At 36.4% G+C, this 14,182-nt stretch overlaps 2 protein-coding genes across 2 annotated transcripts in view; one reads left to right on the top strand and one right to left on the bottom strand.

The window, feature by feature from the left end:
• The window catches only part of LOC125786735 (cyclin-dependent kinase 5 activator 1-like), an 832,135-nt gene that overhangs the window by 768,844 nt on the left and 49,109 nt on the right, over positions 1-14,182 (bottom strand). The window lies entirely within an intron of this gene.
• On the top strand, positions 3,199-9,234 carry prdm8b (PR domain containing 8b). Its single transcript, XM_022664889.2, has 4 exons — positions 3,199-3,378; positions 6,349-6,580; positions 6,766-6,997; positions 7,371-9,234. The coding sequence occupies exons 2-4, from the start codon at positions 6,359-6,361 to the stop codon at positions 8,624-8,626; spliced, it is 1,710 nt and encodes a 569-aa protein (XP_022520610.1). The 5' UTR covers positions 3,199-3,378; positions 6,349-6,358; the 3' UTR covers positions 8,627-9,234.

The following is a 14,182-nucleotide window of genomic DNA, read 5'->3' as shown; positions in this document are numbered from 1 at the left end:
TTTTTTAACTAAAAATGTTTTTTTTTAATCAGCCATACTTAGATTCACCTTAAAGCTCACTTCAACACTTGAACTGATTATGGTATAATTAACAATGGAGCACACTGGGCAAGAGGGCAAACACGTGTAGAAACAATCTGGAAATACAATATATTGCTTAAGTTCCTGATTCCACATCCAACAAAAGTAAAAACAGAGATGAAAATAATATGTTTAGACTTAAGTGTGAGGTGAAAAAGTTCATTTTTCTATTGCAAAATACAAAACCAATGCAAAAAAGAAAAAACTTACAGAAACACTGTCTTTAAAAAACGAATTGAAACATCTTTATAAACAAATTGCAAAGTATAGATTATAAAATAAAATGTCTATTATGAGGTTATTGAACACACGATGGTAGCACCTGACTTTTCTCTCATTTCACCTTCTTAATTCTTGTACTTTTCTCCCTTACAAAAACATTTTTTACTTTTGTATCAAACCTATTTTGATACACCTACCTTTTACATGCATTCTTCCGTCACTATTTGATTAATTGAATGTCACTAATGTGACAATTAAATTTAAGGAGCATAGTCCTAAATCACAACAACTGGACAATTACATTTAAGGAGCATAGTCCTAAATCACAACAACATGTCACATGTCACATGTTATTAACATGAAAATATGAGAACGTGACCTTTTGTATGAACAAATGTAATGATACTTTCAAATATAGGTTATCTTTTCTGTATTTCATTTCAATGCAAGCCTACACGAACTTAATTTGAAGTTGAAATTGAACTATATATTTACCACAGCAGACAAGAGTGTAAGAACTCACCTTTAAAGTGTAGGTGATGGTAAAGTCCATGTATTACCTGAAAATGGGATTAAAACAGGTTAAAGATATTAAAATTTAAATAAAACCCTAATTTGTTAAATCATGACTATCTTTTTTTCTGGCGTGGCTGTATTTCTCTTAAACGTATTTCCAGATTGCTAGCTAATTAGCCAACTAGACACATTTTTTTTTAAATCTCTTGTTAGCTTGTTAGCTAACTACTCGATTTAACTTGCCTGGCTTCACTAGAGACGCTGCCCTTTTGTCTTAATTAAGGTTCATATTAGTTAAAACTAAGTTTAACTTAGAAAAACTGCGCCATATTAATAAAACACGACATTAACAGAGACAAACGTCGCTAACATTCGATAAAACTGAATTAGGTCACTATTTTTCTTCCGAAACCCCCCAAACCATTGAGAGGAATCAGCTAACTGCTAACCTAACTAACTAAATTGACCAGAATTATCATTAAAACACGTTTAAAAGACGGACAGAAAACAACGCGTTTAACGTAGCTATCAGACCTGCAAATAAAAATCCTTTTTAAAAGTGTCAGAAAGCCGAAAGCCCAGCTCTCACAGAGCCAGCAGGGTCTGCTGCAGGAGCGGAGCGCAGAGCTGCGGTGGAGTCGGGCGGGCGGGGAGCGCGGCTGACGGGCAGACAGCGCTCAGGCAGGCGGACCCGGGATAACGCTGCTGCTGCTGCTGCTAAAGCTCCAGTGGACAACAGCTGTGAACTGAAAATGACCTGTTTTATTAATGAACTTAATTAACTGTAATTAAAATGAAATTAATGAAGCCTGTGGTATTTTAACAATGTTCTACCTGAAAAAAGGCTAAAACACTTTCATCAGCCACTGATTATTGTTAATAACTGTTAAAACTGTGTCACCTACTGGACTATTTTCTTGACTATTTCCTCACTTCCATACACATACTCTAGGTATCTGCACATGTATATAGCATTGTATATGTATATATTCTTTATATATTTAAAGTATATCTATACAATACCATATGTCTACATGTGTGTATTTCTGTTTTATTTTATTATTCTTCTTTGTTCTAAATATTGTTCTCTGCACACTTTTTATTTTACTAACATATACAGTACACCTGTACCCTGTGACGAGACCATAAAAATCTTGAATCTAGTGCTAGCTAACTTTACAGATAAAAGCAGCTAATTGCATTATCAAAACAGACTCATTATAAACAACATGATTACTATCAGGTTAAAATCAGTAAAAATAAAAAAGCCCTGACAATCTGATTATCATTAGCATCTTAAACATTAAAGATTACAATACCTAGGTTTATTATTCAGTTATTGACCTTTATGCTGGACCAGTTTAAAGTAGCTAGTCTATTATGAGGCATCCCACTTGGTTCTATTTTAAGACCTATGACATTGATGTAAAGTATGATGTTAAGTGTTTTTATGAACACTTTAGCCTATTCTAAACAATATGTTTTATACCTGGACATAAATAGTTACTTTAAATGAACCTTAAAGGGATTTGTTTTACTTATTTTTCATCTTCTGCATAATTCATTATTCAAAATCTAATTCAAAACATCTTTAAGGGGGATTATTAAGAAATGGATTAGAAAGCTAGTATGCTAGACTGAACCTGTGCAAGTAGTTCTCTCACAGCTGTGTAATGATAGAAGCCAGACGTCTTAAACATTTAACTATAGGTAACTATAACTATATCAACTATAGCTGTCTCTAAAGCAAGGTTGTGGAAAGCTATTATCTAAAGAGAAAGGTTACAAATGTGTTACCTGATGTGTAATGCAATGTTTGAGATTGATTTATATAAAACTCTGTAAAACACATTGATGGTGGAGGGATTTTTTTAGATTTATTTTTTTAAATCAACATTTTATCAACATTGGTATTAGGTTAAATAACCTGAATAAAAAATGTAAGCTTTTGCCAGCCATACTTGTGGATACTTGTGACTCCCATCATTACCAGCACTGTAAACAAAAAAAAAGGTATTGAGTCCACGTTAAGTTTCTCATCTAGAACTTGATATGACTTGGAATGACTCAATTTGCACCTCAACAATTGTAAATTGTGCTTTTTGTTTTAATGCACAATAGTTTTAGTTAAATGCTTCAAATCATATATGCCGTTCTAACACATTTTATGTCACTTTGTGTAAAAAAAGAAAAGAGCATCAAAAAAGACACTAAACCCCTATTTAAGCACTAAAGGACTAGGCTGTAGTCTATAAGCAGGTGTATTAAGCTGGGCTCGGCTGAGCGCGTGCGGAGGCGTCCGGACAGTGAGGAGTTAAAGGGCGGAGCCGCTGAACGACACGCCTCATTGGGCAGATTATGCGCAGCAAACAAAACGTGTGTGTGTGAGGAGGAGAGGCCGTCAGTGTGTGTGTTTCGGCCCCATCTGCGCTCTCGCTCTCCGCGGCCGGGGGGGAAATGCACTGACGGAGTACCGGAGCCCTGCTGGATTATTATTATCTTCATCATTACCACCATCATCATCATCACCACCATCATTTCTCCACCTGCACTCAAGCGGTGAGTAGCGACTCCGGAATGAGAGAGAGAGATACAGAGAAACACAGGAAGAGAGAGAGAGAAGGGGATAATTTTAGGCAGCATCTGTAAGAGCCGGAGAGAGGCAGGAGTGTCAGCAGGGCTCCGGTCAGTCTCTGATGGAGCTGGGGGGCTCGAGTTGGGGTCGCCGCTGTAAAGTTGGAATAATAACAAAAGCCAAAAACGGGAGGTTATAAATCTCAGCGTGCGAGTCGGAGGTCAGTGGGTTCAGCCTATGTGTGTGTGAGAGTGTGTGTGCAGGGTGCTCTATTCTAGTATTTATCTGAGATGCATATTCATTGGCTTCTTTGTGTGGTTTTAGCCGTCTGAGAAAAAAGGGAGAAAGAAAAAGAGAAAGAGAGAGACATTTACAGCTGCGGAAAAAGGGAGTACTATATAAAGTGGGGTGAGTTGGGGGTTTACTAAAAGGACAAGGTTTTTTTTTAATAGTTTTTTTTGTCAAAGGTAAGAAGAAACTTTGACTAGCTTACATATTTATAATATTTCGTATGTAAAAAAGCAACAACTTTATAAAAGAAAGCAAACCCTATATTGACGGTCAATGGAAGTAAATGTAAATATAATCATTTCAAATCATTATTTCCATTTTGGAGCATTCATGTTTGTTAATTTAATTTAAAATGTGCACATATTGTCAAAATGACATTCTGTGACAAAAAAAATGAGGATACGTTGGTTTTCCTTTTCGTGACAGTGAAGATGCACACTGCTTTTTCTGATCGTAAATGTGTGCTCGTGCGTGTTTGTGTGTGTCTGTGAGGCGGTGGGACGCTCAGGATGTGAAGTTTTGTCTTCGCTGTACGTTTCCAGCATGTTAATAGAGTGCCATGTGTGTGTGTGTGTGTGGAGGGGGTGATAGTGTGATTAAATCATGAGCCCATTGACAAAAAGAAGAACGGACAATAACAGTAAAATTGCCGTAAATTTGACAATCAGACATTTAAATAAATTAAAATAAAAAAAAATAAAATTGTGGTTTTAGTAGATCTTTAGAAATGTATACAATATATATATATATATATATATATATATATATATATATATATATATATATATATATATATATATATATAACACAACATGTTTCACCATGTTGTATATTTATAGGCTATATTAGTGGGTACTAAAAAAAAATAATGGCTCCTTATAGAAAAGCATGCATGAACTCCTTTTACTAGTAAATTTGAACATACACGCAAAATAAACCACAAGTCTGTTCGGGCTTGCTGTGTAAGACGGGGCTGTATTGGGAGTTTCTGGAGTGTGCAGAACAGATAGATTCACAGTGATTTAGTCCAGTTTAGGCTGTTTAGTGTCCGTCGGGCTGAATCTACAGGCTGCTGTAACACACACACACTGCGTTTAAACCAGAATTTCGTATCCGTTGCGAGAATCTCCTGCTTACCGAAGGGGAAAAAAAATCATATATTGTATCTTTGTACAATTTCCTGTTATAACAGAACTGTTAGGAGAGTAAATTAGAGACTGTGTTTCTGTGTATGTATGTGTGTGTCAGGTGGAGAAATCGTTAGTAAAAACGCGTCCGGGGTTTGGAGGAGAAACCATTAACTCGGCGTGCTGCCTTAATTAAAGTCTTGGAGGGAAAGTGGTGGATTATGATAATGAATACACACAGAGACACACACGCTGCTCCGTGTGGAAGAGAGGGAAAGATTGATAAATCTAAGAGTTGATAGAGCACCCAAAACACTATTTTAAAATCACTTAGTCACTCCAAACATATATTCCCAAAACAAAAACAAAATCTATAAAAATAACAACAATAATAATAATAATAATAATAATAATAACATGCACTATAATAATATTAGTATTATTAGTAGTATTAATGTTTTTTTATTAATAATTATTAACAACCATAGTAGTACAACTACTACTTCTACTAATACTACTACTAGTAATAATAATAATAATAATAATAATAATAATAATAATAATAATAATAAAAGAAAACGACGGAAAAAGAGGCATGTTGGCATGGTGTGCTATTATTTTTGTTGTTATTATTATTATTATTATTATTATTATTGTTGTTGTTGTTGTTGTTGTTTTATTGTACTGTGCACTTTACTTATATATATTATTATCATTGTTGTCATTGTTGTTTTATTGTAAACATTATTCTTATTAATTCATATTGCAGTGCATATTATTGTTATGAATTACATATTATAAAACATATTTTTATTATTATCATTGTTAATTTAATGTTGTAAATTCATCCTGAATTATTATTTTTAATTTTTCGTATTTATCATTTATTATTACCAATATTATTATTTTCAGCAATATCAGTATATTTTATCGTCGTATCATCGGTTATATATTAGCCTCCATTAAACAACCAGCTAAACAGACGCTCAAACTGTTCTTTGGGTTTTCCTCGTAATATTCACAACCCCTTGTCTTTCAAATGTAATGTTTTTATTATTATTATTATTATTATTATTGTTGTTATTATTATTATTATTATTATTATTATTATTATTATTATTAAATCAATATATTTATTATATAGGCTACAGACACGCCATCTAATATGCTACCATATTAATAAACCGTGAAGCTCCGTCCAAACAGATCCGCGTGTTTTTATTTTTTTGTGGAGGCTGTGAAGCTCCTCAGTGCTGAATTCAGCGCTAAATAGCTCGCTGATCGAGTTTCTACAGAGCCGCGTTGAACACCTACAGGGTTAAACGGCCGCTGTGGGCGTTCAATCAGCGCTGCTGGACGCAAATGAGCTCTGGAAGAGTCGTTTCCACACTAAAGACTCCGCTGTGATAAAACAGAAGAGCGTGTCGTGTCAGAAAGGGACGGTTCTCCCTCCTTCTTTGAATGAAAAACATGAGAATCAGATGTTATCATACACTAGACCTGACGTGACCCGCTCGCTGCCTGTCTTTGCTTTAGTTGTTCGGCGATGATGGAAGAGTCCAGTTCCCAGAAGCTGCCGTGGGATGGCGAGGCCAAGGCGATGCAGCAGTGTCTCACTGACATCTTCACCAGCGTCTACACCACCTGTGACATCCCGGAGAACGCCATCTTTGGCCCCTGCGTCCTCAGCCACACGTCTCTGTACGACAGCATTGCCTTCATTGCTCTAAAAGCCACAGACAAGAGGACAGCACCTTACATATTCAGGGTAAGACCTAAAATACAGCTATAGTGGTCAATACAGTTCAGAGATATCATGAAGGTATTTGATCTTGGAATTACAATTGCAATATTACCTAGTATGTCTAAAAAAACTAGAGAGAACCTTCAGGTGTAACTTCTAATCTCATGTTCTAATCTTGTCTTTTGACTATTTTCTCTTCCTGAACACAGGTGGACACCTCAGCTGCCAACAGCTCATCAGAGGGCCTGATGTGGCTCAGGCTGGTCCAGTCTGCAAGAGACAGGGACGAGCAGAACCTTGAGGCCTATGTGAAGAACGGGCAGCTCTTCTACAGGTCGCTCAGGAGAATTGAGAAAGATGAAGAGCTGCTGGTGTGGTATGGAAAAGACCTGATCGAGCTGCTGTTGCTGAGCTCCAGCAGAAACCAAGCCAAAGGCAAAGGTACAGTAAATCTAAAATGCAGTCACCTCTATTTTTCTTGCAGAACTGTCCATAATATTGTTAAAAAATGGAAACTGTGTTGACTAGCTCTATTTGCATATCTAAGAATCTGAATTAATCAGAATGAAGATGCTTGTTAAAGAGGCATCCTCCAAATAATAGTTTTGTACACGGTTGGCTTCCTGCAGAAGCAATCAATCTGTGAAGTTAAAATGAATTTGCTACAAGAAATGTATCACTTGAATAGATTGAAAATGTTTCAGTAACAAACTGTACGTGGCTGTTTTCTTAATCACTGCTGTATTAGCCCATATTATGGTTCTGCCTATATTATGTGAAATCTCTGACATTTCTTTTCTTTTCTTTGGTCCAGGATCGCCACCCTATCTGTGTCCGGACTGCAGTCAGCGCTTCCAGTTTGAATTTCCACTTCTAGCTCACCTGAGGTTCCGCTGTACCAAGAGACTGCAGAGCATGGCCAGCATAGAGGACGAGGCTAAGGACACAAGTGAACAGGCCAGCATGCCACCTTCCAGGTCCAGCCCCAAACTAGGCCGATCTGAGGGTTTCTCGAGCCAACAGGATGGTAAACCATCCACAGACTTCCACAATCTTGCCAGGGACTTGGAGAATAACAGGACCAGCCCTCCCAGCGATAAGGAGGCCGAGATACGGAGCGAGAGCTCAGGGAAGCGTAAGTTCTCCGAAATGGAGGACAACAGGGGCATTGGATTAGTCCAGCCCCTTTCCAAGTCCAAGGAAGAGCTGGCAAACTCAGCCCAGCAGTATCGTGGGGCTTACGGCCTGGAGGAGAGCAGGCGGGCTTTCTCACCTCCTAGCTCTGAGGCAACAGAGACCAAGCGAAGTGCATTCACGGAAGTGAAGAAATCATCCCAGAGCTTGAAGCACAGCAGCAAAAATTCAGACTTCAACTCTGAGAACAAAGCAGAGGCTGGCCGGCCCAGCAGCAACCTAAATGAGAAGCATGTTAGCATCAGGCAGGTGCTGAGCGAGACTCAGCCACCACAGTCCCGGATCGAGAGCTCGACGGTGGGCAGTGCATTCACTTCAGTGCCCCAGCAAGAGGGGGCATCAGAACGCAAGAGCGCCTTTAGCCAGCCAACTCGCTCCTTTTCACACGTCTCGCCACTGGTCATGGCACCCAAGCTTCTGCCAGCAGTGGACTGCCACCCAGCCGTAGGTGACACAGTTTCTTCCAGCAGGCTTTACCAGGCTGACCACCTGGCTGCCAAGCTGCAGGGCTCTGAACTGGGAAGCAACTGCCCTGTGCCGAGTGGAATGGCCAAGCAAAGCCCCTTTCTCTACGCCACAGCCTTCTGGCCAAAGACATCAGGCCCCATCCAGCTGCAGATGCCGTCAGCCCTCACACTTCTGCCCCCCTCGTTCACCTCCCTCTGCCTGCCTGCCCAGAACTGGTGTGCCAAGTGCAACGCCTCCTTCCGCATGACTTCTGACCTGGTCTACCACATGCGCTCCCATCACAAAAAGGAGTATGCTATGGAGCCCCTAGTCAAGAGGCGGCGTGAAGAGAAGCTCAAGTGCCCTATCTGCAATGAGTCTTTTAGGGAGCGACATCACCTCTCCCGTCACATGACCTCTCACAACTGACTTGGTTTTTGGGGATCTTTATTTGTCAATGGCTTTTTTGGTGTCCTGTACACACATGGGAATATTGTCAACCTGGAGAAACACTCTTGATCTCACGTTCGAAAAAGACATTTCTAATCGGATTGTTTCTTTCAAATGTCATGTTTTGGTGTATGCAAATGAGTTTTGACTTTAAAACCATAAAAAAAATCTATTTATCATATGAAGCACTTATTATTATTTGGGTGGACACTGAGAAATAACAATGTGTAAATGTAATTTGTATTTTGTATATATTAATGTATAATGTATAGAAATTGAATTGAAATGTAGTTCCATTTCATGGAGAAGCTATTCACTGACTTTTCATGTCTATAAGCCGAAGGTCAAATTCTGAACATAATTTGAATATGATGTTGAACTATATTTAAGAATGCATGTAAATGATAGTTATTGGTTTAAGATGCAGTCTATCCACAATGTACATACTTGTTTTGTTTGAATACAAAGTGTAATATTTTGTGTCCGTGAGGAATAGATTCAGTGTTTCTTCCTTTTGCTGAAATTTACTATTTGATAGTTTATCTAACCATGTTGAATGCTTTGACAATAAAATAGCTTTATTTTCACTGGACTGAGTGATTCATTCTACTATACACAAAATATGCATTATTGATATGTTTTACTGTAAATCAGCTTGAAGTGGCTGAGAGATGGTATCTGCAAAATTTTACTAAATATAAATATATATATGCTTTACATACTTTCATACAAAAATTGCTGTCGAATATTTTACAAATTCTCATAGAGCTACATAAATAGAGCTGCATTGCAGTTACTGTAGTTATTAAATGTATTTACTGAAACATATAAACAAGTTAGATGCACTTTAAATGCCAAATAACTGCCATAATTACGGTGTGTGAGTGTGTTTATTCAGTGTAGTAAAACCCGCGTACAGTGCGCATGTAAAGCATAGAGCGCGTGGTTAAGCGCGAGCGCTAAACACCGTGCAGCGCGTGCTCGACGCTGTGAAAAGGCGGAACGCGCGCCACTCACGAGGACCTTTTTTATAGCAAGAGTTATTACTTTATTTCTGTGGTTTCAATTTCAGTTTTGATGAAAAAATTTATAGCGGTAGATTTGTAGGCGTTGTGCTCTATAAATTTATAAATGTAAAAAACGTGCAAAAAAGATTTAATGTCCGGGCTTAATTATAAATTCTTCTTCTTCTTCTTCTTCTTCTTCTTCTTCTTCTTCTTCTTCTTATTATTATTATTATTATTAATATTAATATTATAATTATTAGCATGCATAATAATAATCAGATATAAAAACAACAATAATAATAATACATAAAATAATAATAAGGAATATAAAATGAACTACTTTTTCTAATTTGCTGGAATATCAACTGTAATGCCTGCAAAATTGACTTCAGCTACGATAAAATAATTGGTGTCCTGATATACGAAAAGTCCTCACAAATGTGCTTATTATTATTATTATTATTATTATTATTATTATTAATAGTAATAATATTATTTCATTTTATTATGAAAAATGTATAAAAAATAAAATAATAAAAAAAGTATTATGTAAAAATGCATTTAGCATTTAAAAACCTGCATTATCTCGATTCACATTACCACAGCAGTACTGTCCATTCTGTTGAATTTGTGTGTTTAATATTACAGGCCTTTATAACAGTGAACTGTGGAGCTCTTGGTAAGTTAGTATGACCTGGCCAGCTCTACTTTATTAGAACAGTTAAGAGAAAGAAATAAACACAATTCATTTAACGACAAACATAATATAGGCGATTAAAACAGCCTTCAGTGAGAATATATATCATGTGTGTGACTATAAAACAGGGTCACAACCCCAGCCGTGAAAACCCCGCATAAGTAGCTGTGATTTACAGCGACGGTGTTTCTAGCAGCACCATATGATTGTTTTCTTTACATTTTATTACATTCATATGTCTTTCTCGTGAAGAAATGTTAATCAGTGTGTAGCCTATGGTATGGGGATGGTCGCTGTGGGTGTGTGTATATATGTGCGGGGAGATCAGAACTAAAATAGCTCAACAGTGACACCAAGCGGCAACAGTGAGAAATACAGAAATATAAATACAAGGAAAGAATTAACATACAAAAAAGAGACCATTTTGCTATTTATATGTTTGAGTAAAATAAACATTGTTGTTTTATTCTATAAACTATAGACAACGTTTCTCCCAAATTCCAAATGTATTTGCAGAAAATGAGAAATGGCTGAAATAACAAAAAGATATGCAGAGCTTTCAGATCTCAAATAAAGCAAAAAAAAAAAAAGTTCATATTCATAAAGTTTAGAGTTCTGAAATCAATATTTGGTGGAATACCTTTTTTTTATTCACAGTTTTCATGCATCTTTGGCATGTTCTCCTCCGCCAGTCTAACACACTGCTTTTGGATAACTTTATTCCACTCCTGGGGCAAAAATTCAAGCAGTTTAGCTGGTGATGGCTTGTGATCATCCATCTTCCTCTATATGATATTCCAGAGGTTTTTAATTTGGTCAAATCAAAGAAAATCATCATTTGTAAGTGGTCTCTTATTTTCCAGAGCTGTAGGCAGCCTGACCCTGCATTAATCAGAGTCTGTACTAAAGTAAGCGCTCATCTTTACACACCACAAAAAGTAGATCTATACAGAACCACAGAAATACAATGTTTGTATTTTGTTGTTTGAAATGTAATGTAATATGCAAATGCATTCTGTTCCAATATTTAGTTATTAGCTTTTGTCTTAACATTAACATTTTAAGTCACTGTAAAAAAGCTGATGTATCAGTCATTTTATTTCAATGGTACTGAGCTTAAAAAGGATGGAGATGAGAAAGATGATCTAACTAATATGATGGTATTATTCTAAATGTAAAAATTCAACATGAAACTGTATTGTGGAGTAGGCCACTCACAATAATGATCTTATAAAGATGACTTCACTACTTTTCATTTATCACAATAATTCCTGAGATAATATATTGATCAATATATAGATCAGAACGTGTTTTGATCTGGTTCCAAAACAAGATTTAAGACACTCCTCTAGGAACACATACATATGTTTGCAACACCCACTCCTGTATTGCTGTTTTCTGAATGTTTTAGGATCATATTGAATTTAAGCAGCATGTTCTAATGTCTTTAGAGTTACAAAACAGTCAGGAGTTTGATAAAGCCTTCTCACATACATAAAACTGCTTATCTTTAATCTCACCTTTAGACACTTTTTATCGATCTGAGAAAAGCCAGTGATCTAATAAGAGGTAGAGGAGTTTTTGACCTTTATTAACAGATCCAGCATTTTCTGCTGATTATTTGCACAAGCATTTATACAGTATTATATTATATATATATATACTGTATTATAGTATAGTATAGAATATTATAGAATAATACTGTAAATACAAGCAACTGAAAAAAGAGAACAAGAAAGTTAGTAATAATATTAATCTACAATGTAGAAAATAAAATAAATAAAGGAATAAAGAAAAACATTCAATCAGAAAGTTTGACTGGTAGTGTAAGTTATCAAATATACAAGTTAAATGAATGGTAAACTATGGTATCTGGAATTTATTTTTAAAATACCATGAAGTACCATCAATGGACTTTTAACATATGTTGTCAGTCTGAATTTATTTAATGGAACTAAGCTAAAATAAATTTAACTGTTGCAAATGTAAAAATTTAACTAACCTCAATTAAATTTTACTAAACTAAACTAAAGTAAGTGACATAAAGTTGACTCAACTAATTAGATTTAACTAAGCTATACAAAAAAAATGAGTTAAATTTACCTAAACTGAACTAACTGGACTGAGCTAAACTGAACTCATTTGAACAAAACGGTTTGAACTGAGCTAAACTGAACCAAATTTAACTGAACTAAACTGAATCAAAATGTAAATCAAACGTTATCATGTGTAACTGAACTAAACTGAACTAAATTTAAATGGACTAAATTGAGCTAAGCTTAACTAAACCGATTTTTTTTTTCAGAACTGTTGGAGCCAAATTAAACTGAATAAAAAAGTGAACTAAACTGCCCCATATGTTACTGGAATAAACTGAACTGAATTTAACTGAACTAAATTTAACTAAATTAAATTTAACTGAGCTAAACCAAAAAAAAGTAATTCATTTTAAATGTAACTTGCTTTATCTACTCACAGACTGAGTTGAAAACATGCAAAAAATTATTGATTTTTTAAAAAACACCCCTAAGTTTTATATTACCTTTCTTATATTTTACAACACAGAAAAAAATACTTTGAATATAAGTGCAGTCATAGTTGTACTACGAAATACATCAAAATATAGCCCTGCTTAGAGAGCTCAAAAGAGCCAGGAGTAACGGTTTAATTTTTACAGTGCACTGCTCCCTCTACAGGTGAATCCAGGACTTACATATTTAAATAATCTCTATGCTCATGCACATTGGAGACCCTGCACAGGTTTATCAAATATCAGTGTGCAGTCTGAGGAAGAAGCACTGTCTTATGTTGCACTAGTCAAAAACAGCTCTTTCTGACACCTGAGATACAGAACTGAATTCAGATGGGAGATGTTGATGGTCTCCTGGAGACACACTCACCTCTGCTTACCAGAGATATTTATTGCCCCCCGTGCTTTGAGGCTGGAGTCATCCTCCCCTTGCTAAGCTCCAGTTACATTTGTCACCGTATCACTCAGCACTCAGCAGTCAACCCTTCTTGCATGCGGCCAATGCGGTCACCCTTGGCCAACCTATCTGGCCTGCTTCTCATAGTTAACGTGTGATTGTGTCCTATGCTGAACTTCACCTCTCCGCTCCAGCGCTCCATGTGTGCCTTCCTTTCCTGTCCCCGTTGTTCACTCTTGGCAACGCGGCTCACGCTCATCAAAACAGGTCGATAGGATCTGAGGAAGAACACAGAGCTTAAACGGTAAACGTATTAATAGATTCTTCACACTTAACAACGACGTGACACCCGAGATGACTGCGGAGAGGATCGGGAAAGCCGAACGTGTGATTTACACCCACTGATTTATGATCATTATATGGAACTTCATTGAGTACTTTGTACTGTGAAGTGTATTTATACGCTGCTTGCCACACTGCATATGGATTACAGAAACTGCTTAAGAACTCATTAATGCTTAACATTAAATACGGCTATATATACAGACTCTCTGCTTACATTTTATCTGTTTTTTTTAGCTTGTTCACTGAAAGTATGATATAATATGATGGAACTGAGCAGTACCACTGGTTTACCATAGAGGGCAGTGTAGCTAATAGTTCAAGTAAAATATAACCACTTCAAAACACAGGACACAGGGGAAAAAAAGTTGGGTAGATTTGAAAAATTAATTTGAAATTTTTTACACTGTGTTTCAGCCATCTTTATTGTGGTAAGTACATTATTACAACCTCTGTCTTTATTGCAACACTTATTATCAGAAACATTTGACTCTAAACTGTCCTCTAGTGGATGTATTGCTTAACTTTCATTCCAACGTAAAGGATCCACAGTAGTATGTGG

The sequence above is a fragment of the Astyanax mexicanus genome, chromosome 22, assembly GCF_023375975.1.
Source record: "Astyanax mexicanus isolate ESR-SI-001 chromosome 22, AstMex3_surface, whole genome shotgun sequence".
In the NCBI taxonomy this organism is placed as follows: domain Eukaryota; kingdom Metazoa; phylum Chordata; class Actinopteri; order Characiformes; family Acestrorhamphidae; genus Astyanax; species Astyanax mexicanus.
Note: the sequence above shows the minus strand (reverse complement) of the source record. Positions and strands in the feature narration are given on the sequence as shown.